Genomic DNA, 27,768 nt, shown 5'->3' with positions numbered 1-27,768 from the left:
CTTTAAAGATTTTGTTTATTCATGAGAGACACAGTCACATAGGCAGAGGGAGAAGCAGGCTCCCCACGAGGATCCTGATATGGGACTTGATCCCAGGACCCCAGGGTCATGACCTGAGCCAAAGAGAGATGCTCAACCACTAAGCCACCCAGGTGCCCCTAAATATAGGTTTTCTGAGAAGTCAGGTGAGCAGGAAATCTTGTGTGCAGTTAAAGAAGGTTTCACGTAGAAAGGAAGCCTTTAACTTATCTTTGGTAAAGGTGTAGAATTTGTGTAGTGGAAGGAAGAATTATAATTTGGGCTGAGCTCAGCATGAAACTTATAGGCCCTTTGGCCTTATTGGGCCAAAATGGGTGTGTGGAGTGGTATTAACCCAAATGCAGGGGCATACTGCTACAGTTATAATTCTAGAGACTGTAAATTCTGAGAAATCCTTATATGGAGGAAGGATATCAAAGAGTCTAGGAATCAGTTTAAATATTAACACTTGTTTTTGATATACAGTCCGTATGGAATAAGATTTCATTCAGTGATTAAAGCATTGGAGTTTGGGTATAGGATTTGGATGGAGTTACAAATATAAAAGAGTGGACTGCAGTAGAAATTAGAACAAGTGATCAAACAAAAAGAAGAAAATCAAGCATTGTGGGTGAGTCTATTACAAGGGCAAAGATATCCCAGAGATAGTAATGGGAGAGGTAACACTGACTACAAGATGAAACCATAGATTCCTTAGAGAGATTAAGAATGAAGAGCACTCAGGATCAAAGGAATACAGCAATCAAGCCAGCTCAGTAGATCTTGTTGTATGGATTACAATTTAATGCCAAATCCATCAAACAAGCAGCGGAAAACATAACCTGCATTGTTATAACCCGTGTTGATGCACTGAGATAGCATGTGCAGATGGCACTGATATAAGGCTGCCTTTCTTCTGAGTCTCCTATCCTACATCTGCTTTCTGGAGAGAATCTCTCTCCATGGGACTAATTAGGATATTTAGATTTCTGTTATCTTTACAGGTGATAGAATTCTGGTTTTTTAAAATCATATTTAGGTACCTTCAATATCGAAATGGCTCTCATAGTGGCACCAGATGACCCATATAAATCTGACATTGGCTCTACTGCATCAGAGATTTGTTATTAGAGTGGGGTAAACATGGTCTCAGACCCTTTTCATGGTGAAGAGCAGAGATGTTAGGACTTCCTGTTCTCTGTCCACCCACACGATTACTGCTAGTTTGGAATAAAGTTCATGAATATCATTTTTAAGATTTGTGGGGAAAACATGGGCCTCATTCCACTTGATAACTTTGAGTTCGTGAGTTTCAAAGCTTAGCTCACAGATCCAGGCTCTATGACAATTCTTTTTTTTTTTTTCAAAGATTTATTTATTTATTCATGAGAGATGCAGAGAGGAGAGGCAGAGACATAGGCAGGGAGAGAAGCAGGCTCTTGCAGCTCTATCCCGGAACCAGGGATCATGACCTGAGCTGAAGGCAGACACTCAACCACGGAGTCACCCAGGCATCCCCTCCATGACAATTCTTGAGGACTAAGACATGGGATATGCTTCAAAAGCAGTGTCAATTAGTGCTGGGTTTCATGTGGGCAGTCTGGGGCATTCCTTCACCAAACAATGTCCAGTAGAATCTTTGTGATTTTAAAAATGGATAAAGGTGATCAGAAGGTACAAAACTTCTAGTTAAAAAATAAATGTCATTAGGATGTATTGTGCAGCATGGTGACTATAGTTAATAATACCATATTGTGTATTTGAAAGCTGCTGAGAGAGTAGATCTTAAACGTTTTAATCACAAGAAATAAAAATTTTATAACTGTGTGGGGTGATGGTTGTTAACTAGACTTGTGGTGATCATTTTGCAATATATACAAATATTGACCGATTTTGTTAAAACACCTGAAACTAATAATATGTCAATTAAATGTATCTCATTTTCTTTAAAAACAAAGGGGGGGGGGAGGACAGGAGACATTTGAAGCATGGAGTGCTCACAGAGAAAACAGATTTGAGTTTGAGACCAAAGAAATGTTTTATGTTGAAGGAATAATATGAGGATATAAAGTATCTGAAAAAAAAAAGAAATAAAATGAAATAAAAGAAAATAAAAACTTCCTCATTTCTAAAAAAAAATTTTTTTTTAAAGGTTGTATTTATTTATTTATGAGAGACACAGAGAGAGAGGCAGAGACACAGGCAGAGGGAGAAGCAGGCTCCATGCAGGGAGCCTGACGTGGGATTGATCTCGGGTCTCCAGGATCATGCCATGGGCTGAAGGCGGCGCTAAACTACCGAGCCACCCGGCTGCCCTAAAAACATTTTTTTTTAAAAACTAAATGAAAATGCTATATCCACATTATCCAGTTTGGCAGCTAGTAGTCACATAAGACTATTGAGCCTTTGAATTGTGGCTAGTAAGACTAAGGAAGTGAATTTTTAAGTTTAATTAAATTTAATAACACGTAGCTAGTGGCTGCCATTACTGGACAGTAGTGCAATATCTAAACTGTCCATATTTGTAGTTTAAAGATTTGTTCTTATCTTAATTGTGATAAATATAAAATGCAAGAAAATTGATAAAAGTGTATTTAAAAAAAATAAAGACACCTAAGTGTGGTCAAGAAGAGGAAAAGCAGAATCAAAATCCTGCACTTAGAGTCAGAAAGAGAATACTGGCATACTTTTTTTGCATACGGATGAACTGAAGAAGAATAAGTTCTTATAAATGCTATGAGGGTCCACCTTTAGGTATACAATATCTCTCTAGAAGTATAGTAACTATTGGTTTAGAATCACTGGGTTAGGAATTTTAGGGCTCTTCCAGCTCTAAATTATGTGATTTCTATGACTTAGAGCTAGAATGGTCAGGAAAAATGTCATGATTAATATTGCATGATTTAGGTCTGAAGGATGAATTGCATGAGGCAAAGACTCTACTGTCGGAAATATATTGTGCGAGGGAATATACAGTTGAATACATGGCTTGCTCAGAAAATGATGAGTAGATTAATTTACCTGAAGATAGTATCTTATGAGTAGAATGGTGGGGAGAGAGAGGATGGTAAAACAGAAAGGATTGCAGCTCTGTTTTCAGAAACTTGAAAGATACATTGTAAAAATGTACTTTAGTTCTCGAGGAAATTGGGACTTATTTGAGCCATAGGCAGGTAGATGATCAGGAAAAAGTAATGAAAGTAGACAGAGTTGGAAATAAGGAGTACCTTAGAACTATTTCAATAGTTCAGGAAATAAAGATATGAACCAAGAGCATGGCAATGAGTCTATAGACAGGAACAAATATATAATAGGGGGAATGTGAAATTGCAAACAAATTTCATTTTATTTGTTTATTTCATTTTATTTATCTCAATTTATCAGTTGATAAAATGAGATATTAATGAATTGAGTTCAGGGATAATCAAGATATTTCTAGTCAATAAGAGAGGTTTTTGAGGCTGGAGCCCTAACTGGTTCATCTGGGCCTTGTTAAGGTATAATTCACTAAACGAAATTAATGAAGTCTCAAAAAGTGATGTCACATAGTTGTGCTGTGTGTGTGTGTGTGAGAGAGAGAGAGAGAGAGACTAGGTAAAGAAAATATTGTAGAAAAGAAATCTCAAACTTGGATGGAATTTTAAAATAACAGAGTTTTGTGGAAGTGATTATGATTACAATAGTTAATTAAAAATGGGTTAATTTTCATTTTTATTGAAGAGCATTTATAAACTCCCAACTTTTTATATGGTTTTAGATTTTACAGTTGGGGTTTTCTCTTTTTATCTCATTCTGGCTTTCTCTCTTTTTTTTAAGATTTTATTTTATTTATTCATGAGAGACAGAGAGAGAGAGAGAGAGAGAGAGAGAGGGAGAGAGAGAGGCAGAGACACAGACAGAGGGAGAAGCAGGCTCCACGCAGGGATCCTGATGCGGGACTTGATCCCAGGTCCCCAGGATCACACCCTGGGCCGAAGGCAGCATTAAACCACTGAGCCACCCAGGCTGCCCTCTCTCTTTTATCTCTTTAAGTACTTTTTACCAGACAATTCTAGAACATGTTGCATCATCCGGTATAATTTTGTTGTCATATTGCAGTATTCTTCCAAATTGTTTCATATAACAAAGAGGGAGTTTAGATTGTATAATTTAGCAATAAGCGGTAACTAAATTCCCCTTCATGGCTTGTGATTTTTGTCCCTTCCAGAAATGTAAAAGTTTATTTGGCAGAAAAATATTGAAAGAGAAATCAGTGCTCGGATGTTAAAAATGCCAGCCAGAACAACAGCCAATTATATAATGCCCTTTAATCCTTTCCTTAATATTTTGAAAGCAATTAGTTTTTGAAGAAAATTTTCTTTTGTATATTGAAGAAAATATGTGTAATGCATAAAATAGGAAAGAGAAAATGACAGCCATTCATAAGTCTAGACTGCAAAGATAACCTTAATTTTCCCTTAACATTTATTTTGCATGCATACTTACATATTTGCAATACACTATTTTGTAATCTGTTATTTACTTCATAGTATATCATGACCAAACGTATTGAGAAAACACATTGTTGTATGATTTTTTTTTGTATTTAATTTGTTTGCTTTTGTTTTTAAGTACATTTACTTTTACATATAAACAAGTTTAAATTCATAGTGGAAACTTTCATATAAATATTACACTTTTCTCCCACTATTGTGATTTTTTCCCTATTTTGCTTTCCACCTTGCTTACCATCTTCACTCATAATGCATATGGTTCATTTAATATATATCAAAGTACCTTTTCCACACATTCTTTAAAACCATTGCAACATTGTCTTTTGACAGTAGCTATGATAGGTAAAGCTGCTGCCAACCTCTACTTCTTATTCCACCATTTTAGGATAACCTGTTTTGTTTTGATTTTTCTGTGCTTGGGTGCATGTATTTCTTTTTATTTTTTAATTTTTAAAAACAATTTTATTTATTTGAGAGAGAGAGAGAGAGAGAGAGAGAGAGAGAGAACACAACTGAGGGGGAAGAAGGGGCAGAGGGAGAAGGAGGAGCAAACTCCTCCTGAACAGAAAGCCCATGCCTAGCTCCGTCACAGGACCCCAAGTTCATGACCTGACTGAAGGCAGACACTTAACCAACTGAGCCACCCAGGGACCCCATAAGTATTTCTTTTTAAGGATAATTTTAACATTATAGAATTTACAAATTTCACCAGGGTAAGAGAAGTAATACTATTTTCTAATTAGATTGGTATTTCTTGACTGCTTTTGGTTTGAAATCTTTCTGTCATTCAGAGAGATTTTCTTCTGTTTTTCTTTATTTCTTCTTATTCTTTACTTACAAAGTAATTGTGTTACATTTTATGTGTATACGTATGTATATAATACACATATATAATAAATACATATTAACATATCTATCTGTTGCACTCTGTTTTAAGCAGTATTTTGAAAAAAAGTACTATTTTGTGCATAGATATAGATATACAATCAGTTGTAGATATAGACGTAGCTGTAGATACAATGCGCACATATATATTGAAAAATACAAGGAAACTTTCAAATCAGAACAATTGAGTAACTTACCCATTATAAAAGAGTTGTGAAATAGAGTATCTGGCCCTGGACCCCAGTAGCTGTTATTCCACTCTGGAAGTCGTGTTATTCGTTATTCTGAATTTATAAAGAAATATAAATGTAAATATATTAATATTTATATAATCATAATATGTTTATATAATATATACATTCTTATGTATATATTTATATTTTGTGTGTGTGATCTCCTGAAACTTCTCCATGACTTTAATCTTTTTAAAAAAATCATTTCATTTTTCAAAATATGTTTCCTCTAATTTCTGGGGAACCGTTTTGAACATATCTACTTAATAGTTTAAGAACTCCATTTGTTAAAAAAAAAAAGAACTCCATTTGTTGTAATACGCATTTGGACTTTTGGTGCCTGCATTATATTTTTAAAAAATTTGACAGTTGTGTTTTCAATTTGAACTCATTTTTCTCTTCTTTCTCACTTGTAATGGATATCATGTTCTTTCACTTTAGGTTACAAAGCATTATTCGTATATTTCTCATGTTTCTTGTGATATGTTTTTTTCCAATAAGAGGTCATTCATTTGATTCCTTGGATAATTTAGCTACCTTTATCTGTTCAATCTGCTAGTATTTTCATAAATACTAATACCATTTAACTTTTCCTTCTAGAAGTATGAGAGAAAATATATTTGTTTATAAGTTGCTGGTAGATTCTATTAGAGATCAATGGACCTATCTGAAGAAATGTTAGAGACTTAATGAAATGAGACTTATGGTGGTTCAATTTCCATTGTTTCACTTGGCCACATTAGGTGGTCAGTAATGAATTAGGAGGAGATTAGGAGCTGGTTTTGGAGGAGACATGGCTAAAGCTTAACAGTCACAGTGACTAAATATTTTGCCTCTTTTTTCAGGCTCTATTTTTATCTAATGTTTCTCCTTTCTTTTTTCTCTTGTGGCGGTAGTGGACATTCTGTTTTATCAGCACAACAGTCCCCCTTACTAGTCAGTAACAGAAACATTTCCAATTTACTGTATAGAAATGTAAATGAGAATTGAACACTGTAGTAGCCATAGAGCTTAGGGGGATCCTGGCACCTCCTGAACCTCCAGGGCTGTGCAGTGTCTCTGGTGGGTCTGTGGCCTCCCCACATGCATGAAGCCCTCTTGCTTTAAGCTCAGGAATATTTAGAAGAGTTTTGCTGAAGGCCCTGACTACTTGTTTTTCAGATGGGCCTTTTCTTTGGCTTTGCATTATTCATTTATTGAAAAAAAATTATTTTGAGTGCCTCGTGTACCTCATTTACTCCTGTTAGCTCCACCTCTCTATCTGGTCTCTTTAAATCAATGTAGTAGAAATTCCTTAAAATTCTTGGCACATGGAACACCTAGATGGTTTGGTGGTTGGGCACCTGCCTTCGGCTCAGGGCGTGATCCCAGGGTCCTGGGATTGAGTCCCACATTGGGCTCCCCGCAGCGAGCCTGCTTCTCCCTCTGCCTATGTCTCTGTCTCTCTCTTTCTGTGTCTCTCATGAATAAATAAATGGAATCTTAAAAATAAAATTCTTGGCATATGAATAGGCTTTTGCCTGGCTTCTAGTACACATACCAATTCCCCACTACTTTTTACAATTTATTTATGCATTTCACTGGGAATTTAGAATGGGTGAAGAATTAAATAAATGAATTTCTGACATCAACTTTAGTAAGAATTACCAATAATTAAACTTGGGACTATTGAATTCAATGTACAAATATTAAAATAACATGCAGAGAAAGGAAGAATTGGGCCTTGGAAGAAAAGTTGTATTTCCATCTGCTCCAAGAAACCTTTCCAATATTTTTCTCTCTCTAAATTCCCATGGCCTTTCTTAACTATTTTTATAATTAACGGTCATCCTGTGTGGGAGGTATATGTGGGTGGTGGGGTGGACTCCACAACCAAATTATAATCTTCTTGAGAATTAGGACAGTATCATTTTAAAATTTTCTAGTTTCAGGCATAGTACTGTTGTTCATCAACATTCATTAGATATTTATTGAATCATTTTTATACTTTATATTGATAAAATTTAGATGGTTTAGCATTATAGGGGTACCAATGAGTATAGAGGATCCCCAATGCTGGAAATCTAGAACAGATTTTTTTTTTTTGCAATTTTTTAATAAGATTTTATTTATTTATTCAGGAGACACACACACACACACACACACACACACACACAGATAGAGACATAGGTAGAGGGAGAAGTAGGCTCCCCATAGGGAGCCTGACTGGGACTCAATCCTGACTCCAGGATTACACCCTGAGCCAAAGGCAGACGCTGAGCCACTGAGCTACCCAGGCATCCCATTTGTTCCCAATTTTGTAATCAACAAATTGTGCAGTGTTCTTGAGAATGAATTTGCTTGGGAATCCAAATGTTACTCTTTATCAATATGCGGTGGATTTTAAAACTATGTGTTTTGATCAGTAATTGCATCTTCTTCATCTAAAAACATTTTTAAGAGTTTCAGTATTTCATAATTGTACTACATAAATAATCTTGTAGATTTTCCTAAATATATAAAAATTGATATTAAAAGTTACCATTGTTTGACTATAAAGATGCTCCATGATCTACAGGACTCTTTAAATATTTTGCCTTTTTTTTCAGGCTCTATTTTTATCTAATGTTTCTCGAAAGAGATTTTCAACTGGAGAAGTTATTAACTTGATGTCAGCAGATGCCCAGCAGCTCATGGACTTGACAGCAAACCTCAATCTCCTCTGGTCAGCCCCTTTTCAAATCCTGATGGCCATATCACTTCTTTGGCAGGAGCTGGGGCTAGCAGTTTTAGCAGGGGTGGCAGTCCTTGTATTTGTTATACCAGTGAATGCTTTAGTTGCAACTAGAGTGAAAAAACTAAAGGTAAGAAAAAGACTGCCTCATATGTGTGTCAAGCAGAAGCTGAGTTTTCTGACTTGAGTTGACAATAACTTAGTTAATTTTGTACATGTGGAAATAATCCAGATTTATCATTCATTCATTCAACCAATATTGATTGAACATCTGTTCTGTGCCAAAGTACAGCAATGAGGACAACTGATAAGTTCCAGCTTTCATTAGAGGAGACAAGCATTAAGAAATAAATAAGGAACATAACGCCTGGTGTTAATTTACATGAGAAGGAACATAAATTAGGCTAGGATGCAGAGTAACAAAGGGTGCCATTTCACATACAGGGGCAGTAAATTCTGCAGGAAAGAAATGATGCATCAGCAGGGTAAGGGAGGAATCCTTGTGGATGTCTGAGAAAAAGATTTACCAAGCAAAAGGAACAGTGTGTGCACAGCCTGGAGGTAAGGATGTGTTTATTTTATCTGAAGAGTGGCCAAGGGCTGGTGAGCAAGAAGTGACTGGATACAGCAAGGAGATAGTAAATGCTTAACTGAATTAATTTTAATATTCTTTCTTTACATTCAGTCAGTCATTCATCTTATTATCAGTACACTTTTTGACCTCTGGCATGTGTCAGACAGTGTGCATTATACTGTACTATAGGGATGGAGACACAGGACAGAATCACTGTGCTGAAAAGCCGCGCTGTGGAGGGAGAGACAGATGGTTTCATGGGTTAAAGTAACTATGCAAGTGTAGATGTATTGCCTATCACACTTATTTTATTATTTTGAATGGATCAAAGAGTAATAGTATTCATGTACTGACATGGAATTGTGTGAGTCTCATGTTACAGGAAAAATAAACATATGTTTGTGTGTGTGTGTGTGTGTATAATGCATATATGTACATAAATGTCTTTAATCCAGTTTTTAAAATGTGAATATACCTATGCACATGGGTGTGGTAGAGATGAATACAAATGAATTTGTATAAACATAGAAATAATCTAGAGACAAAGCATCATTCTTTTAAGAATAGTTACCTATTGGGGCACTTTGGTGGCTCAGTCAATTAGGTGGCCAGCTGTTGGTCTCAGCTAAGACCTTGATCGCAGGGTCGTGAGTTCAAGCCCCATACCCAGAGTGGAGCCTACATAAAATAAAATAAAATAAGATAAGATAAGATAAGATAAGATAAAATGAAAAGTTACCTATAGAGTAGAATTAGGTGTGGATGGAAGTGAGATTTTTCACTTGTTACTTTAATACATTTAAGTGATGAGGATTTATACCTTCTTTTGTATTTTTCTGATTTTTAAAAATTCAGATTAATTACCAAATAATTAACAATGAAATAATTATGAATTCTAAGACTCTAGTATTTAGAATAAGAAGCTTGTTTATGATTATAATAAATACTTTTTTAAAAAAGCCTTTATTTATTTATTCATGAGAGACAGAGAGAGAGAAAGGCAGAGACACAGGCAGAGGGAAAAGCAGGCTCCATGCAAGGATCCCAATGTGGGACTCAACCCCGGGACCCTAGGATCATGCCCTGAACCAAAGGCAGACACTGAACTGCTGAGCCACCCAGGTGTCCCATAATAAATACTGTTAAACTAACTTAAAAAAATTCTGTATTTTAAATAATTTAAATTCAAATATTTAGGAATAGAAATACATTTGGGGAACCTTAATATAGTGCCCTAAAACTTTCAGAGACTGCAGTATTATGTACAAATATGCTAAGAAGAAAATATGCTTTTGATCACAAAAGTAGTATTATGGATGTTAACTGGTAAATGTGTACTTTGCTAGATATACAAATGCTATACTTATTATTTTGACATAATTGTGACAATATTATTGGAAGAAATCCTTAAGAAGCAATACTCAAGCAATGATAAGTATAAAATAATATAAAAGTTAAATATTTGAATAAATATATAGTAACTACATAGGATTTGCAAAAAAAGAGTCAGTATTTGAAAATATATATTTTAATTACAAGTATTAACATTCAAGATAATGTACTTACAATATATAGATCTTTATTTTTATTCCTGTGATACTTCTTTTATAAAAAATATACATGTAAATAATTGATAGAGTTTGGGGAATTTTATCCCATTTTAATATAAGATGAATGTTATTTTAGTATTCAATTTTAAACAAATTACATTTAAATAAATATTATATTTTCCACTATTTTGTAAAGTATACAACCTTGCATATATTCTACTACTGGCTACTTTTAAGTTTTAAAATATCTAGTTATAACTAATTTTAACATTAGCAATAGAATAATATTATAAGAATATTTTAAGATGGTTTTCAACAAAATATTATATAAAATAGAGAGAATAGCTTATATTTTTTAAAATACTGTGGCTATGTAAGTTAAATTATTACCAACTTTTGTCAAATATGCTATCATTTTGTTCCCCTTAAATAGAAAAGCCAAAAGAAGAACAAAGATAAACAGATAAAACTACTCAATGAAATCTTACATGGAATTAAGGTAATATAAAAGGAATATGATTTTAATTTCACTATTTATAATATAGCCACATTAGTCAATAAATGATTTTTTAGAACGTTTATTATCAAAATAATTATATATGTAAATAAAATTGTTGGCAGAGTATTTCACCTTTCAGATGTATAGGAATTCTTATTGCTGAAATAACATTTAAATAAAACCAAATAAAATGTAGGTGTTTTCTTTTTGTTTCTCACCCAACAACTGAACACAAATGTCCCCAAAGACACGAAATATGACTTTTTGGGAGGGATTGGGTGGAAGAGATGGAATGAAGCAGGCAAGAGTGGCAAAACATTATCATCAATGTGAAGGCAGATTTATATGGGGGAAGTGATGACAGTCATTCAGGTTCTTAAATGTGGAATAGAAATCACAAATGTTATTCTTCACAAGGTATGTTATATATTATTTATTCCATAGGAAAGCTACTTCCCATGGCATTAATATTTTCTCTATGATAAAACAGTGAATCCTTGGGGTGCCTGGGTGGCTCAGTTGGTTAAGCCACTGTCTTCAGCTCAGGTCTTGATCCCAGGGTCCTGGGATAGAGCCCTGAGTCAGGCATAAGGCTGTCTGTTCAGCAGGGAACCTGACTTTCCCTTCCCCTCTGTCTGTCACTGCCTGCTTGTGTGCTTGTGTTCTCCTTCTCTCTCTCTCTCTCTCTCTTTCTCTCTCACACTGTGTCAAATAAATGAATAAAATCTTCAAAAAAAGTGAAACCTCATGAACTTTTAGATAGATAGATGATAGATGATAGATAGGTATATAGAATTTCAAATCTTGTTGCACCCGAATCATGCCTTATCAGATTTTTCAAAATGGCAAAATTTGCAAAGCCCATATGGAATATCCTTCTGGAATTGATCGTTCTGTCTGGTGCATCAATCTTTATAAACATAGGATATGTCCATTATATGTACACATTGATAAATAAAAATCCTGCTGTATTGTACTGTGTAGAACCTTCACGACATTAAAAATTACTGAAATGAAAGACATTGTTAGATTAAAGATACCCTGAAAAGAGACTGATACTCATTTATTTGTCTGAAATTAAGAGTGGCCTTAAGTAGCTTTGAAATTTAACTCAGATTAAATTATTGAATAACTGAGATTATGTAATAGGGTCATACACTCCCAAAGTAACGTGATCCAAATGCAGTTTGTACCTCCCTGTGGGCTGATAACCCTTGTCTTCATAAAAAGCACAGCACTGTATGCTTATAGGTTTTAAGTATTGATATTATTAAAAGGAAACTTGTATTATCAGTAGGACTAAGACAGTGTAGATAAAATAAAAGAACATCTCCTAAAGATCTGTGCAAAGTCTAAAATTTGAAATACCATAGAATACACTAGAATACTGGTAGAGGACCAAGTATAGGTAAGTTGAAAGTATAGCATACTTAAAGGTGTGGGTGGTCAGTATCTCTGGGGTAAGGATAGCAGATCCCATAGCCTCTGTCTGACAATAATAACTACCATTTGGTGAACATTTTCTGTGGATCACACGCTGTACTGTTTCCTCATATAATTCTTATGAACCCCAAGAAAATAATTTCTCATCCTCATTTTCCAAACAAGGAAACAAAGTCTCTGTGCAATTAAGTGTCATGGCTAAGTTCACAGAGCCAGTGAAAGATTTTTAGGATACTCCAGAGAAACAGAGCCAAGAGAATGTGTGTGAATATATATATATTCCAGTTTATAATCTCAAAACACCAGTCACCTTTCTAAAAAAGGCTTGAAGTCCCATGCCATCAGTTTTCAGGAAATTGGGAGTCGAGGGAGAGGAGCATAGCTACTAAGAAATTAGGAGTGGATTGAAGTGAGAGTTGGACCGGCAGGAAGAGAACCAAGATTAAGTTAAACAGAAACTGCTACAGAGCTTATACCAAGAGCTGGGATGTTTTTAAAGTCTGGCTCAAGAATAAGCTATTGGTGGGTAAGATGGACATAGGCTAGAGAGATGGTGATATTCTTCTCCCAGCCACCTACCTGTCCAGAAAAACACAATTCATGGAAATATTTTGATTCGGCTGAAAATAGGAGCATTTTACTTTTATGAGTTTACCATCTTTTCTTTTAACTTCCATAATTGTGTGTGTGTTGGGGGTGTGTGTGTATACTGTATATATTTGTATGCATGCATGGTTTTGTTTCTTCTATGATATTATCAAATAGTCACTGCCTGACTCCTCTACAGATCCTCAAACTTTATGCATGGGAGCCTTCCTATAAAAAGAAAATTATTGAAATTCGTGAACAGGAATTGGAAGTTCAAAAATCAGCTGGATATCTTGCTGTGTTTTCTATGCTGACATTAACTTGCATTCCATTCTTGGTGAGTATATGTAATATTCCTGTTTTGATTTTCAGATTTGCAGATTCACCTCCAAATTACCTGGAATTAAGGTACCCAAAGTGAAATCTTCTATATCTGAAATAAAATTTTCAAGAAAAACGGTCATTGATTTATGTAGATTAGATAATGGAAGTTTTAAAGAAGGGGATAATATGTGTATTCTCGGTCTGTATTTTTTACATATAATAAAATTTTACTTCTTTGTAAATTTCTCACAGATCAAACATGTGCTTTCTGTTCTTAAACAATGTAACTTTCATTTCAGAGTTTCATTTTCTCTCTAGAATGTCTTTTTTTTAAGATTATTTATTTATTTATGAGAGACACAGAGAGAAAGAGAGGCAGAGACACAGGCAGAGGGAGAAGCAGGGTCCATTCAGGGAGCCTGATTTGGGCCTCGATCCCGGGTCTTAAGGATCATGCCTGAAGTGGGCTGAAGGCGGCACTAAACCGCTGAGCCCCCAGGCTGCTCTAGAATGTCTTGATTTGTGTGATTAATCCCTTTTAAGCAAGATCCAAAGTCACACTATATGGAGTTGGGAAGAAAGACTGTATGTTTCTCCTGCATGCCAGACAAGTTATAAATTGCTTTATTTCATTCTTGAAATAATAAGGCATTGCTTTTACCACTTCACAATAGGAAATGGAAATCTATTCTAGTTTGGGAAACATCCTCAAAGTTACAGAATTAGTATTTGGAGGCAAACTGATAGGAACTGAGGGCATTCTCTTTCTTTCATACCATGTAAATGTTAGGAATCCCATGCTATTTAAACTAGAGTATAACCTGCCTTGAGGTATGAAGCAATGAATGAAAGCCAAAGGATAATGAAAAACACTTAGAACTGAAGCATCTGTTTTTTTTTTTCGTTTTTTTTTTTTTAATTTTTTTTTTTTATTATTTATTTATGATAGTCACAGAGAGAGAGAGAGAGGCAGAGACACAGGCAGAGGGAGAAGCAGGCTCCATGCACCGGGAGCCCGATGTGGGATTCGATCCCGGGTCTCCAGGATCGCGCCCTGGGCCAAAGGCAGGCGCCAAACCGCTGCGCCACCCAGGGATCCCTGAAGCATCTGTTTTAATCAAATTTACCATCCTCAGTGGTCATAGGATCAGGGGAAGTTCCACGTGTTTCTCTTGTTGATAATTTAAAATATTGTTATTTTTTATTTGAACAAATATCTAGGTATTATGAAAATAAAAGCAATATTTACATTTGGAATTCTTTGGTAAAAATGTCCAAGAAACATTTGCTTAAGAGAAGTTGTAGGTACATGAAGGTCGGTACATTCTCATCATATATGAACTTTCCTGCCTTTTCTAAATGAAACTTACAAGTGTAATTATAAACATTTTGAGCCATAATTTATTCATAATTTCTTCAGTTAATTTTATGACTCACAGAAAGTGTTATTACATATGAATCAGGATGTATACACACACCACTGGAAAATAAATTTACATAATACTCCATCTTGAAAAAAAGATCAATTAGTATACATATTAAATTGCAGTGATAACTAGTAAGAACATGGTGACTTACAAAAGGGAGCTGGACCACATGGTCTCAAGGCTGCCGTGGTCTAAGGTACACAATTGTATCTGTATATCTTAGTGTACTAAACATTTATTTTATATTCTACAGCAGTCACACTGAATAGTGCTGAATTTTGGTAAACAACAATAAAAAAGGTTTTGAATTTTTCCCCCTAATTTTTGGGACTTTAATTCATCCTGTTGTTAGCTTTGAGTAATTGAAGGAAAGAATTTGTCTCTATTTTTCAGGTTTCTCTGGCGACATTTGGCATCTATTTCTTATTAGATGAAGGAAACATTTTAACAGCCACTAAAGTGTTCACATCTATGTCTTTGTTTAATATTTTGAGGCTTCCTTTGTTTGATTTACCAATGGTGATCTCAGCTGTGGTCCAGGTACATCCAAAATATGCTTAAACTAAGAATCGTTCATCTACTGGAGTCTATGGTTTTGCACATTTTATTTGTCTTTTTTTCCATTATTTATTTCACTTTTTGTGGTTGTTTTACACTGCTTTCTAAATTAGTCTCCCTGAATTAACAAGTGATAGAAAACATTAAAGATCGGAAGGAATCATGTCTTCTTTGTCTGTGCTTTTCTTTTATCAAAATGACTTTTAAGTATTTCAAAATAGGATATTGTTTTCTTTGATAAATGTTAGTTTCTTTTGTTTGGCTTTTTAAAAGCTTATATCAGATACTATGCCATCAAAAGGCTCATTTTCTGTTTTCAATTGAAGATTTTTTAACGAGGTCCTTTGCCTGGAACTGGATATGAAGGTTTTCCCAGGGTTTAGCAGCATTTCATCTGTACTGAATGAATAAAGACAAGTGCATTGATAATATCAGTCTGCCAACAAACCGTGTATGAGATATTTGGTTCAGCCTACCTCTGTTGTAATCTTCAGTCTCTGGAGGCTCTGTGAATAAATACTATAATGAGTAGAAAGCTGCTGAAACCACAGGGAATGTGAAGAAGTGAGTTCCTTGATTCCTGAGAACCTTGATGCCCTGAGATTTCTTGTTAAATTTTTTGAATGTCAGGTTTGGATTGTCTGGGTGTCCCCCATTGAATCCATTTTCTCAAGTTGAATTCATAAACCAAGTGAAGCTTTGCTTATTGGAACCAACTCTTTAAGAACTCTGCCCTTAAATTTTTATATTATTTGAATAAATATTAACTTATAGTTGCTAATAGTAACTATAATAGTAACAATGATATTAAATTATATTAATTACATTAAAATTATAATAGTAATAATAGTATATTATTTGAATACATAATTATATAGTGAATACCGAGTAATCCACTTTTGTCGTACCTTTTTTGTTGTTATTTTACTAATAATGACCAACAGAGGGCAGAGAAGTACTGTTGATGTGACGCTTTTAACATGTGTTTCATAGCATTTTTTTCTTAAGAAAAATACCATTCTTAGAATCAGTTTTGTTTTGCTTTTGAAATTAGAATCTAGCTAAAGGTCTGCTATCTCAAAGTGTTCTCCAACTCCTAGTAGCACACTACATAAATACGGAGAGCAATTGTCAAAAGAGAAAGAGAAGTAAAGGAAAGAAAAAGTAGATCTGCATACTAATATGATGTACTTGGTAAACAAAACCATGGCCCACTTACATCTTATTCACTAACAATAGAGGTCTTCTAGCCTAGAGTGAATAAAAATACAATAGAGATTTCATGTAAGTCAGCTGGAGGAAAACAAAATTGATACTTTTTTTTTTTTTTTTTAGTAATTTTATTTACTTATTTGAAAGAGAGTGATGGGAGTGAGAGCAAGAGTGGGGTGGAGGGTCAGAGGGAAAGGGAGAAGCAGGATTCCCCTGACCCGAGAGCCTGATGTTGGGCTGGATCCCAGGACCCTGAGATCATGACCTGAGCTGAAGGTAGATGCTTAACCTACTGAGCCTTCAAAATTTATACTATTTATCCTAATTGTAGCTAAGCATATTGTAGCCCTGTTACTGAAACTCAGTGTTATTGCCGAAACTATCATTTAATATTCAGAAGCCAAATTCATTCAACAATTCTAGAGCTGTTCTTAAGAACTAATCTTCCTATAATTATTAATTAATTAGTTATGATGGCTTTACTAGAGTGTTAAGGAGGAACTTTTGTGTCTTTTTCTCATGCCTTCCTGCATAAATGATTTGTTTTGATCTGTGATTCCTGAAGCTGTTTTTTCTTTTTAGGAATGAAATTATTTATAAACATTAGAACAATTCAAGCTCTGCTTGCTGAATATCTTCAATATCTTCAATTTGCATCACAAATTTTTTATCATGCTATAAGTCTTTTTAGTTGAAGTTCTTGACCCTCAAATAAATTCCATGTGTGTTTATTTTGATAGACAAGAATATCATTGGATCGTCTGGAAGACTTTCTCAACACTGAGGAGCTTCTTCCTCAAAATATTGAAACAAACTACGTAGGAGGTCAGCATTTCCTCTGCATTCAATATTTATTTGACTTCCAGGTTGAAGATAATAGGCTCTAGGATGCACCATTGTATTTATTTTTCTTCTTAGATCATGCGATTGGATTTACAAATGCTTCCTTCTCCTGGGATAAAACGGGGATTCCAGTACTAAAAAAGTAAGTCATAGTTTGGGGAAAATTAAAAACAAAATTTTTTATTAACATTGAATTCTACAATGTTCCATATTTTTATTTCTTAGAGTTTTTAAAGTGGAAGATGAATATATTAAAATTTACAAGACTTATTTTTTAACCTCCCACTATACTTTGCATTTTTATGGATTTTTTTTACTCCCTTGTTTTCTATTCATTTCTTCTGTTTTCTCTACAGTGTTTGTTGTTTGCATTTTTGGAAGGTTGGGTGTTCATAGAATAATGTAGTATAATATGAATAGCAGCAATTTCAAGGATGATGCTCAGTACGCTAATTTATCTGGGAATAAACATTAAAAATGTAACAAGAACTTCCTATATCATCTCTTTCCTTTTCTTGTCCTACAGCTTGAACATAAAGATTCCAGAAGGAGCTTTAGTGGCTGTTGTAGGGCAAGTTGGATCTGGCAAATCATCTGTGCTTTCTGCCATCCTGGGGGAAATGGAGAAACTTACAGGAGTTGTTCAAAGAAAGGTAAAGCTAACAATACATTCTTTCTATATCTCCTAGTGTAGTAGGCTACAGTCAACACATGGTTAGTGTCAATAAGAATTTATCAAATCAAATTGAAGATGCAAGTATTTAATGGACATTTCTAGTTTGCAGCAAACATTTCAATTTCCACAAAAATTGATTAGCTATGGATGGGTTAATAACAGCATTTTGTCCTCCAGATACTTTAGTGAATCATTTATGAATGCTTATGGTAATTGTTTGATGATATTAACTGAATTGCAACCAATTATAGAGAAACTAATGTGATTTATATTTTAATTTGATTTGGTTTCTAATTATCATTCATTGCAAAGTTCCCTGAGTAATTTCAGCTACATATCTAAGAAGTCTTATTGTTGCTCGTGGGCAGGATCATTGATCCAGAAGAAAAATCAGAAAAATAATAATATTAATAGCTTGCTTTTAAATCTCAGCCCTTGGACTATGGAGAGGACTACTCCAAGCCTTTCACTGTATTCTTAAAGGCAAATAGGAATACGAATTCAACAGGTTCTTAATCACCTGTTTCTTTTTTGAAACACTAACCAATGAGTTTTCCTTATATTTAAATAACTCTTAGGTAAAATATTAATGTAATCCCTCCTCACTTCTGACAAGATGGAGAAGTTCTATGAATCTGAGACTAGTTTCTTCACTTTTTCTCTCTTAGAAGAATCCGCTCCAACTCTTTTGTTTTTCTTCTTAACATGTATTTCCTCATATCCTTATACCTTTCCTGGTTCCAGTCCTTTAATGATGAGTTCTTTATTTATTATTTTCTCTTTCAGCATTACTAGTACTTATTTTAGGATCAACTAAGGTATCTGGGACTTTTTCTGATAAGATTATACTTAATGAATACCACTGCTTTTTAATCTTCATCATACTGTCTTTGTACCCTTATGTTCTTCATAATGATTGCAGTCAGCCATTTGTCTTTAGTTGAAATGACTATATCTTATCTTAGGCCAGTGAATATCCTTTAAAAATATGATTGTCATATTGGTTTTATTTTCATTTATTTAGTGTCTTCAGCTTTTTTTACTAAGCAAATACTATGCACACATATTATGTGCCTGTCACTTAGTACCAGGGAAGCAGGCATGAATGTGATATATCCTGCTATTTACAGGGTTCATAGTCTAGTGAGGGAGATATTAAAATCAATTATGATAAGTGTTTAAATCAGATATAAAAAATGAATCAAAGTATAAGGAACAACAAACTCTGAAGAGTTAGAAATATTTTCAGAGAGATGGTAGTCTTTTACTTGATCTTGAAAAATAGTTGGGAATTAATCAAGATAAAAACAATGTTAGTTCTGTATTTCATCTAAAGCATTAATGTGCAAAGGCCTAGCCTGGTTCTTGGCACAGAGTCAGCCAGCTCGCTGTGAATTTTTATGGTTATTGTTATCTTATTATGATGGTTGAGGGTCTCATGGTAAGATTTAAAGATTATTTCTGGTACCTTTGAGGGTTTGAAATTAAGAAAATGTTCATGGTGATGCAAGAAACCATAACAATGCTGTTACTAATCATAAAACAGAGAGGACACCCTTTGTTTATAGTAAGCGAGAGTTGTGAAAGAGAGAAGATATTATCTGTCAATATACTTGACAACCTTGTCCTTTGGTCTGGAACAATGGCAGAATTTGAGGTATCATACTCTGAATTATTTCCCCCCCATTTTTTTTTTTTTTAAGAGAGGGAGAGAGGGATCGGAGAGAGAGAGAATCTTAAGCAGGCTCCATGCCCAGTGCAGAGGCCACCTCAGAGCTGGATCTCACAACCAGGAGATCACAATTGAGCCAAAACTAAGACACTTAACCATCACAATTGAGCCATGCAGGGACCCCCTCAAGACATTTTTAATCCTAAATTTGTAACTGTTATTCTTGTCATTTCTAATTTAATAATAATAATAATAATAATAATAATAATAAATTTATTGGTTAGTGTTCACAGCGTGCTTTTGTGTTTTATCTTTCTGTTCCTCAAGGTTTCATATAAGCATATTTTTGAGGCATATCATATCACAACGTTCAACCTCCAGTCTCCTTGTTCTCAATATCAAAGGTTCACACCAGGCACCATTCATGTAGAATATTCAGTATTCAGTGTTCTTTGATGGAACATTAGAGATTTGGAAGACACTTTTTGAATTAGCAAAACTTTTATTGTGGTTTCTTTATTAGAGTAAAATGAAACAAAAACACATTTGCATTTGTATATGATATTAAAGTAATAATTATTCTTAAAGTTAAAGGAAAAATATACACCTCTGTGAAAATGATCAACTCTTCTTTGGCTCCAATCATTCCAACACTACAAGTCTATACCTCTCAATGTAGTATTTAGTTTCTGTTTTATATTCTGCACCATTTTTCCTGTTCCTCAGACTTTTTTTTTCTGTGTTCTTCCTCTGTTCCCCTTATCTTGCTAAATACATAAGTCTCTATCAAAGTCCAAAGTCTCTATCACTTGAGAATTGATTTAATATTATTTTACTCAGAGGTTATTCGCTATGCAAGGCAGTTCAAGAGCAATTACTTTTATGTTCACGATCAAGTCAGATCAGAATTACATTGTTTTGGATCAAAAGCCACTCTATGTCTTACATGCTCAACAAAAAGGAATTAAAGGAATTAATCTTTGATCTTTAAAGTACCTGGAGAAATCAAAAGGCTAACAGTTACATACATATACATAGGCTCTTGGGTCAAAAAGTATTTTAAATGGCTTGTATTGTTATCCAGTGCATAGTAGCCAAAATAAATTCTCTAAAATCAATGTTTGGATACAGTTCATGGGACACATTGAGAGGTAGGTAAGTCTCTAGTTCAAATACTGTGGGTCCTTTCTAATAAAAGGGTTAGTTAAAAGGATATATCGTACAGTAGACTGTCATATATTCAGGAATCATTTTGAGACATAAAATCATCAAAACATAAACTTAGGAGCAGTGTGTGGAAGATACCCCGTCTAGGAAGGACTTGTATCTCAGCTGTGAAAGTCCATATAGCAAGTCAGCTCCTTCAGGATTGGCCTGCTGAGAACAGGCTGGCTAAGGCCCCACAGCTGAAGATCAGACCAACCTAGCCTAACACGGAGCCACTCTGATGAGTAATACTCTATATCTCTCTAGAGGGTTGGCCAAAGCTTTGTTGCATCTGGATCACGGTGTGACTTCTCCATCCACTCAATCCTTCTACCTTCTTTCCTTCCACAAGAATTGATCGCAAATAAACAACTTGCACTCCAGGCATAGTGTTGTGGGCTGACCTGTGTTCCCCCCAAATTCATATGTTATAGTTCCAATCCTGAGAATGTGAATGTATTTGGAGATGAAGTCTTTCAAGAGGTAATTAAGTTAAAATAGGATAGGGGCCTAGGTGGCTCAGCCGTTAAGCATTTGCCTTTGGCTCGGGTCATGATCCCCAGGTCCTGGGATCAAATCCCCCATCTCCTTCTGCCTATGCCTCTGACTTTCTATGTCTCTCATGAATACATAAATAAAATCTTAAAAAGAATGTATAATTGGATGGGCCTTAATCGAATATGACTGTTGTTCTTAAGAGAAGAAGAAATTAAGACATACATACCCACCCAGAAGTAAGGCCATGTGAAGACTCAGGAAAAGACAGTCATCTACAAGCTAAGGAGAAAGGCCTCAGGAGAAATCAACCTTACTGACAAACTTGTTTTCAGATTTCTAGCCTCCAGAATTGTGAGAAAAGAAATTTCTGTTGTTTAAGCAACTCAGTCTGTGGTACCTTGTTAGGATAACTAGAGCTGACTCAGTCTCTGCCTCCAGAAAACTCCACCAGAGACAGATAATTCTGATAGAAACTACAGTGAAAGCAAATAAGAAGCACAAAGTAACTCATTTGATGGGGTCTTGAATAAACATATATAAAATTAAAATGTAAGTAGGATATGTTTACATTTAAGAAATAACCTAGTTTTTTTTTTTAATTCAATTTAAAGTTAAAGAAAGCAAAACCATGGACTAAATATGTTCCTTTAATGTGGTACATGCAACTTTTTCTTTTCCCTCGTTAAGAGTATTTCTTTTATTTCTTCCCTGTTTAGGGTTCTGTGGCTTATGTTGCTCAGCAGGCCTGGATTCAGAATTGCAGTTTACAAGAAAACATTCTCTTTGGCTCCATCATGCAGAAGCAGTTTTATGAGCGAGTATTGGAAGCTTGTGCTCTCCTTCCTGATTTGGAGCAGTTTCCAAATGGAGATCAAACTGAGATTGGAGAAAGAGTAAGGAAAATATAATTTATCATATGCAGGAATAAAACTCCATTTATCTGTGCTAATAAAATATTTATAGTCTTTTTCCTGAGGTCTCAAAAAGCCATATGCAACTATAATTTTTAAAAAATTAATGCAAAATTCCTATGAATAGGATGGGAATATTAAGGACAAATAATTATCTATAATTGACTATTTGGAAAACAGATTTAAAATCAGCAGGAGATTCTGTCGTTAGTATCCACGTGGGGGGAACGATAGCTCACCAACTGGATCATCAGCACTTTGTTTTGGTTGCTGGCTTAATGCTGTTCACTCTCTAATGAATGAATGATAGTTTTGTTTTGTTCCTCCCCCACCCCCGTATCCCTTGTGCACAAAGTCAAGCCTAGGACAGTAGCAACAGAATGCCAGTCTCCAGTGATGGCACCGCGGTCAGGTTCTAAAAAGGCTCAGGGATGATGCTGTCATTAATGCGCCTACTCTGTGTTTGTTCATTCTTGCTTAAGAGGATCTCGTTTCCCATAGTCTTTGTTCTATTTTATTTTTATTGCATTAATGAATAGTCATTACGTTGCCCAGTGTTTTGGAGTTAAAACAAAACAAAACAAGATAGCGTGAGCCAAAGCATGAACCTGAGAGATTATCTCCGACCCATGACTAAAATCGCCATTAATTAAACATGAATGCAAAAGCAGCCTCTGCCTGCGATTCATGTGTTCTGTGAAGATGAGTAAATAATCCTTGCTGAGTGCTTTGAATTCCTGAAAAGACAGTCAGCATAGCATTAGTGAGGCATTTTTTACTCCTGGCTCCCTGTTGTTTAATAGTCCTCATCTATAAACTGATAAATAAAATAGAAAGCAAAATTATAGAAAGTGGACATATTTAAAAATCTAGAATGAGGCAAAATTTACCTTTTTAACTAGACTTATGTTGTCTTTGCTCATAGCCTGTTACTTTGTAGATGTAGTTTCTCAAGTTATTAAATAGATTTAAATTTTTTCCCCACCTCTTTGTTTTTTTTTCTAGTGTCTTCGCTATTCCCAGGCAAAATGGCACCATAGCTAAAATTATGAGGAAATGTGACTTCAGACTTGTAAATACATATTGAATATTATGCTGATAAAGCCAATCCCTAATAATATGAAATAGTTGATAGTATATAACTAAAAAGAATCTAAAGAAGGAAAAAAATGCAAAATATATATGATAATGAAATGAATAATGAAATATATATTTAATATAGACATAAATGTTATTGCCATTTATAACTTATGCCTTTTATTATTAAATGTCTCCCAATTTGACGATATATATTAACATAAACATGTAATTGAACATTTCAAAAGGCAACCTGTTTACAGCTGTTTAGGAGATAACCGAGATAACAAATGTAGAATTTTTCCTCACTTTCATTCATCTTTTCCTTTGGCATTCTTCATTTGACCATAAATATTTTTATTCTGCTACAGGGTGTACAATGGTGAGCAAGAGAGCTATCACCTTGCTTTCAAGAGATTGCAGTCTAGTGGATCTTTGCCAATGATATTATCAATTTTCTTTATTAATATTTATTAATCACCTTGTGTCAGACAGACTTTATGTGCTGGGAATGCAACGATACTAGCTCATAGGCTTGTGAGGGAGACTGCCTTGGAGATAGCCATTTCCAGCAAAGGGATGAGAAACAGAGCACTGTGAGACAGGAATGGACAGAAGGAATCCATTTACTTGGAACTCTGGGTGGAAGACTGCTGTCAAAGAGGATTTCTCAGTGTGAATAGCTTTTGAATTGAAAGGGGAAGATGAGGGATCCCTGGGTGGCGCAGCGGTTTGGCGCCTGCCTTTGGCCCAGGGCGCGATCCTGGAGACCCGGGATCGAATCCCACGTCGGGCTCCCGGTGCGCGGAGCCTGCTTCTCCCTCTGCCTCTCTCTCTCTCTATCTGTGTGTGTGTCTATCGTAAATAAATAAAAATTAAAAAATTAAAAAAAAAATGAAAAGGGAAGATGAGTGACCAGCTTCTGCTAGTCTGGTTGGCAGGCCACAGTCAGATGAGGGCAGTATTGGGAGAGTGGTTGAGACATGAGTGAATACGAGAGCATAAGTATTGTGGATTTATTTTTTTAAGATTTATTTATTTATTCATGAAAGACTCACACACAAAAGGCAGAGACATAGGCAGAAGGAGAAGCAGGCTCCCTGTGGGGACCCTGATGCAGGACCTCAATCCCAGGGTCCTGGGATCACAACCTGAGCCAAACGCAGACTCTCAATCAGAGCCACCCAGGTGCCCCAGTATTGTGGATTTATACTAAGGGATTCGTTGATGGTCATGGATGATGGCAGATGAGATGTGAGCATCCCAGGTTTTTAAACAAGGTGATTACATAATCACAGGATATGCAATGACAAGGCAGACGATACACTGGAGAGAGGAGTGATTGGGTGATAATAGCTGATATCGATTGCCTCTGTACTTGGTGTCGGATCTATCGTAAATATTTTACGATTATTAAATGCTCATGACAAACCCTTGAGTGGGGAGCTGATAGAATCATACACACACACACACACACATCTATTGTCTTACTTTATTTTTTTCGCATCTGTCTCCCCTGCTAAACTATGACCTCCTCACCACAGAGACTCAGTTTCATTTATCTTTGAATCCCAAGTGTTAGCATAGCACCCAAAATATGGATATACAAAGGAGGTATTGGTTGAGTAGGAAGAGAATGAGAAAGGCAAAAAAAGCAATGGCATCTTACAATTAGAGGTAACTGGGTAAGTTCTGTGTTGCAAGGAGGGCTTTTAAGCCAGATCTGTAAACACTAAATATAAAATAAATCAAGTAAATTGGGCCTGGCTCCATAATTCTCTATATGTGGCTGTACATGTCGACTTTAATTCTTACACGGAATGATGTATATTCCTTATTCTTGCTTCTTAGAGTTGTACTTTTGCCAACAAGACTTGTACTAATCTTTCTACAGAATAAAATAGGACATGGTGATTACTGCTTTGGTAATTTAGCTATTATTCTCAATTTTCTATGTGTCAATTTAAAAATGATCACCAGTGTCAGTATGTGGTTGGCAGCCAAAAGTCTTATTTAATGTTTCAGAGGTATGACTCTTCAAAGTTAGGGGATTGGCAGTTCTTTTCTCCTTAATTGTTAGTATCTACTTTTGAAACCAAGCAGTTAACAAAAAGTAGATACATCTGTTAATTTGCACAAGTTAGTAGCAAGGGAAATAGGGGGTGGGGGTAGGATTTGGATTTCAGGGTAAAGAAAGGTTTGAGGGTTAATCTTGAGTTGTTATCTATCCATGCTACAGAAGAAAAATTGGATATCACTAGATATGCTTCGAGATTTACACCTTTTTTGGTCTTGATTTTTAACTCCTGGTCTCTTTTCAGGGTGTGAATATAAGTGGGGGCCAGAAGCACCGAGTAAGTCTGGCCAGAGCTGTGTATAGTGGGGCTGACATCTACCTCCTGGATGATCCCCTTTCTGCAGTTGATGTTCAGATTGGAAAGCAACTTTTTGAGAAAGTGATTGGGTCCTCGGGTATTTTGAAACACAAGGTAACCATGGTGTCACTTATGCTTTTTTGGGGAAAGGGAAAGATAGTCTGCATAGCATTGTGCCTCAAATTCCAATACTTTGTTCATTTGTTGAAATAGTGAAATTTCACATGTAAAGGGGAATGTCATATTGATCTTTTCACAGATAAATTTTAATGAATATTTTTTAAAGTTTTTCTTACAAGTTTACTGACAACAATTTATATGATTGTTACTTTATAGACTGATCCCGTATTCTAAGGGGACTTACATGTTAAAATGAGTTGGTTTTAGTTTACTCAGTTTTTTTTTTTTTTAATTTTTTTATTTATTTATGATAGTCACAGAGAGAGAGAGAGAGAGAGGCAGAGACATAGGCAGAGGGAGAAGCAGGCTCCATGCACCGGGAGCCCAACGTGGGATTCGATCCCGGGTCTCCAGGATCACGCCCTGGGCCAAAGGCAGGCGCCAAACCGCTGCACCACCCAGGGATCCCTACTCAGTTTTTTTAAATGATATTTCATACATAGCACTTTCATAAAAAAGTATTATTTTACTGATTATTACTTAAAATTATGGTGTTAATAACATAGCAATAACAATTTAGTTCTCTTGTTAAAGGGCCAAGAAGAAGGGATTAATATTTACTAAGTGCATCCCATGTCTGACACTAAATTAGTTCACTTAGCTTTTACAGAAAGTCTCTGAATAGGTATTATCATTATTCCTGGTTTACCTACGAAGGAACTTGGAGTTCAAAATGATTTGATATAGGTTGCTTAGCTTAAGAACATCAGAGATTTTTTTTTTTTAAAGATTTTATTTATTTATTCATGAGAGACACAGAGAGAGAGGCAGAGACACAGGCAGAGGGAGAAGCAGGCTCCCTTCAAGGAGCCTGATGTGGGACTCGATCCTGGGACCCCAGGGTCATGCCCTGGGCCGAAGGCAGGCGCTAAACTGCTGAGCTACCCAGGCGTCCCCAGAGGTTTTAATAAATGTAGAATTGTTGAATCACTGTGTTGCACACCTGAAACTCAGGTAACATTGGGTGTCAACTACTTTAATTAAAAAAAAAAAAAAAGAGCAGCAGAGATTTTAAAAAGTCTATCTGACCATAAAGCCTCATTCCTTCACAGTATGCATTTATAGATTTTTTTAAATATAAGGCACTCTGGAAAACATTAAATAAATGCATAAAATGGTTAAATATGTATGTAAGTAAATAATAGATAAATGTCTTTACTTATTATTAAGTCTTTACTTAACTCAAGATGGAAACTTCGGCTCAACCCTATGTATATTTGTATGATAATATGGAAAGATTTAAAAAGGAATACTGTGAATTAGGACTGGAATCAAGCACTTTATTGTAATGCTATAGGATCTTTAAAAAGTAAGCATGAATGACAGATATGAAATTTTTTTGTTATGAAATTGATTCATTTTTAATGAATGAAGAATAAACTGAACCAGATGGTTAAAACATTTGCAATCCTTTCTTTTGTTTGTTTTTTTATCTAACAGCATATAATCATTCATTATGAAATATATATATGCTGCCTTAAACTGGTATGTGGTATGTACCTGTCAACAATTACACCCTGAAATAGTAAAAAAAAAAAAAAAAAGAAAGAAAGAAAGAAAAGAAAGACTTCAGCTTTCTTTAAAATAGATTATTTTTGCTTTTTTTTTTTGTAACCCAAGGAATAAAATACTCTTTTTCAGACTCGTATTTTAGTGACACATAACCTCACACTTCTGCCCCAGATGGATTTGATTGTTGTAATGGAGAGTGGGAGAATTGCACAAATGGGAACATACCAGGACCTGCTGTCTAAAACCAGAAACCTCACAAATTTGCTTCAGGCCTTCAATGAACAGGAAAAAGGTGAGACAC

General features: G+C 35.1%; 1 protein-coding gene across 3 annotated transcripts in view; it reads left to right on the top strand.

The window, feature by feature from the left end:
* LOC112917709 (ATP-binding cassette sub-family C member 2-like) overlaps window positions 1-27,768 on the top strand; it is a 91,058-nt gene that overhangs the window by 24,259 nt on the left and 39,031 nt on the right. For all 3 annotated transcript variants that reach the window (XM_072740945.1, XM_072740946.1, XM_072740947.1), the window contains 10 exons: window positions 8,218-8,472; window positions 10,900-10,965; window positions 13,196-13,333; window positions 15,141-15,287; window positions 17,258-17,342; window positions 17,436-17,502; window positions 17,887-18,013; window positions 22,129-22,305; window positions 25,722-25,889; window positions 27,597-27,759. In XM_072740945.1, the coding sequence (XP_072597046.1) occupies window positions 8,218-8,472; window positions 10,900-10,965; window positions 13,196-13,333; window positions 15,141-15,287; window positions 17,258-17,342; window positions 17,436-17,502; window positions 17,887-18,013; window positions 22,129-22,305; window positions 25,722-25,889; window positions 27,597-27,759 (1,393 nt within the window). The remainder of the gene's footprint in view (window positions 1-8,217; window positions 8,473-10,899; window positions 10,966-13,195; window positions 13,334-15,140; window positions 15,288-17,257; window positions 17,343-17,435; window positions 17,503-17,886; window positions 18,014-22,128; window positions 22,306-25,721; window positions 25,890-27,596; window positions 27,760-27,768) is intronic.

The sequence above is a fragment of the Vulpes vulpes genome, chromosome 15, assembly GCF_048418805.1.
Source record: "Vulpes vulpes isolate BD-2025 chromosome 15, VulVul3, whole genome shotgun sequence".
Taxonomy (NCBI): Eukaryota; Metazoa; Chordata; class Mammalia; order Carnivora; family Canidae; genus Vulpes; species Vulpes vulpes.
This window is presented reverse-complemented; position numbering and strand designations above follow the sequence as displayed.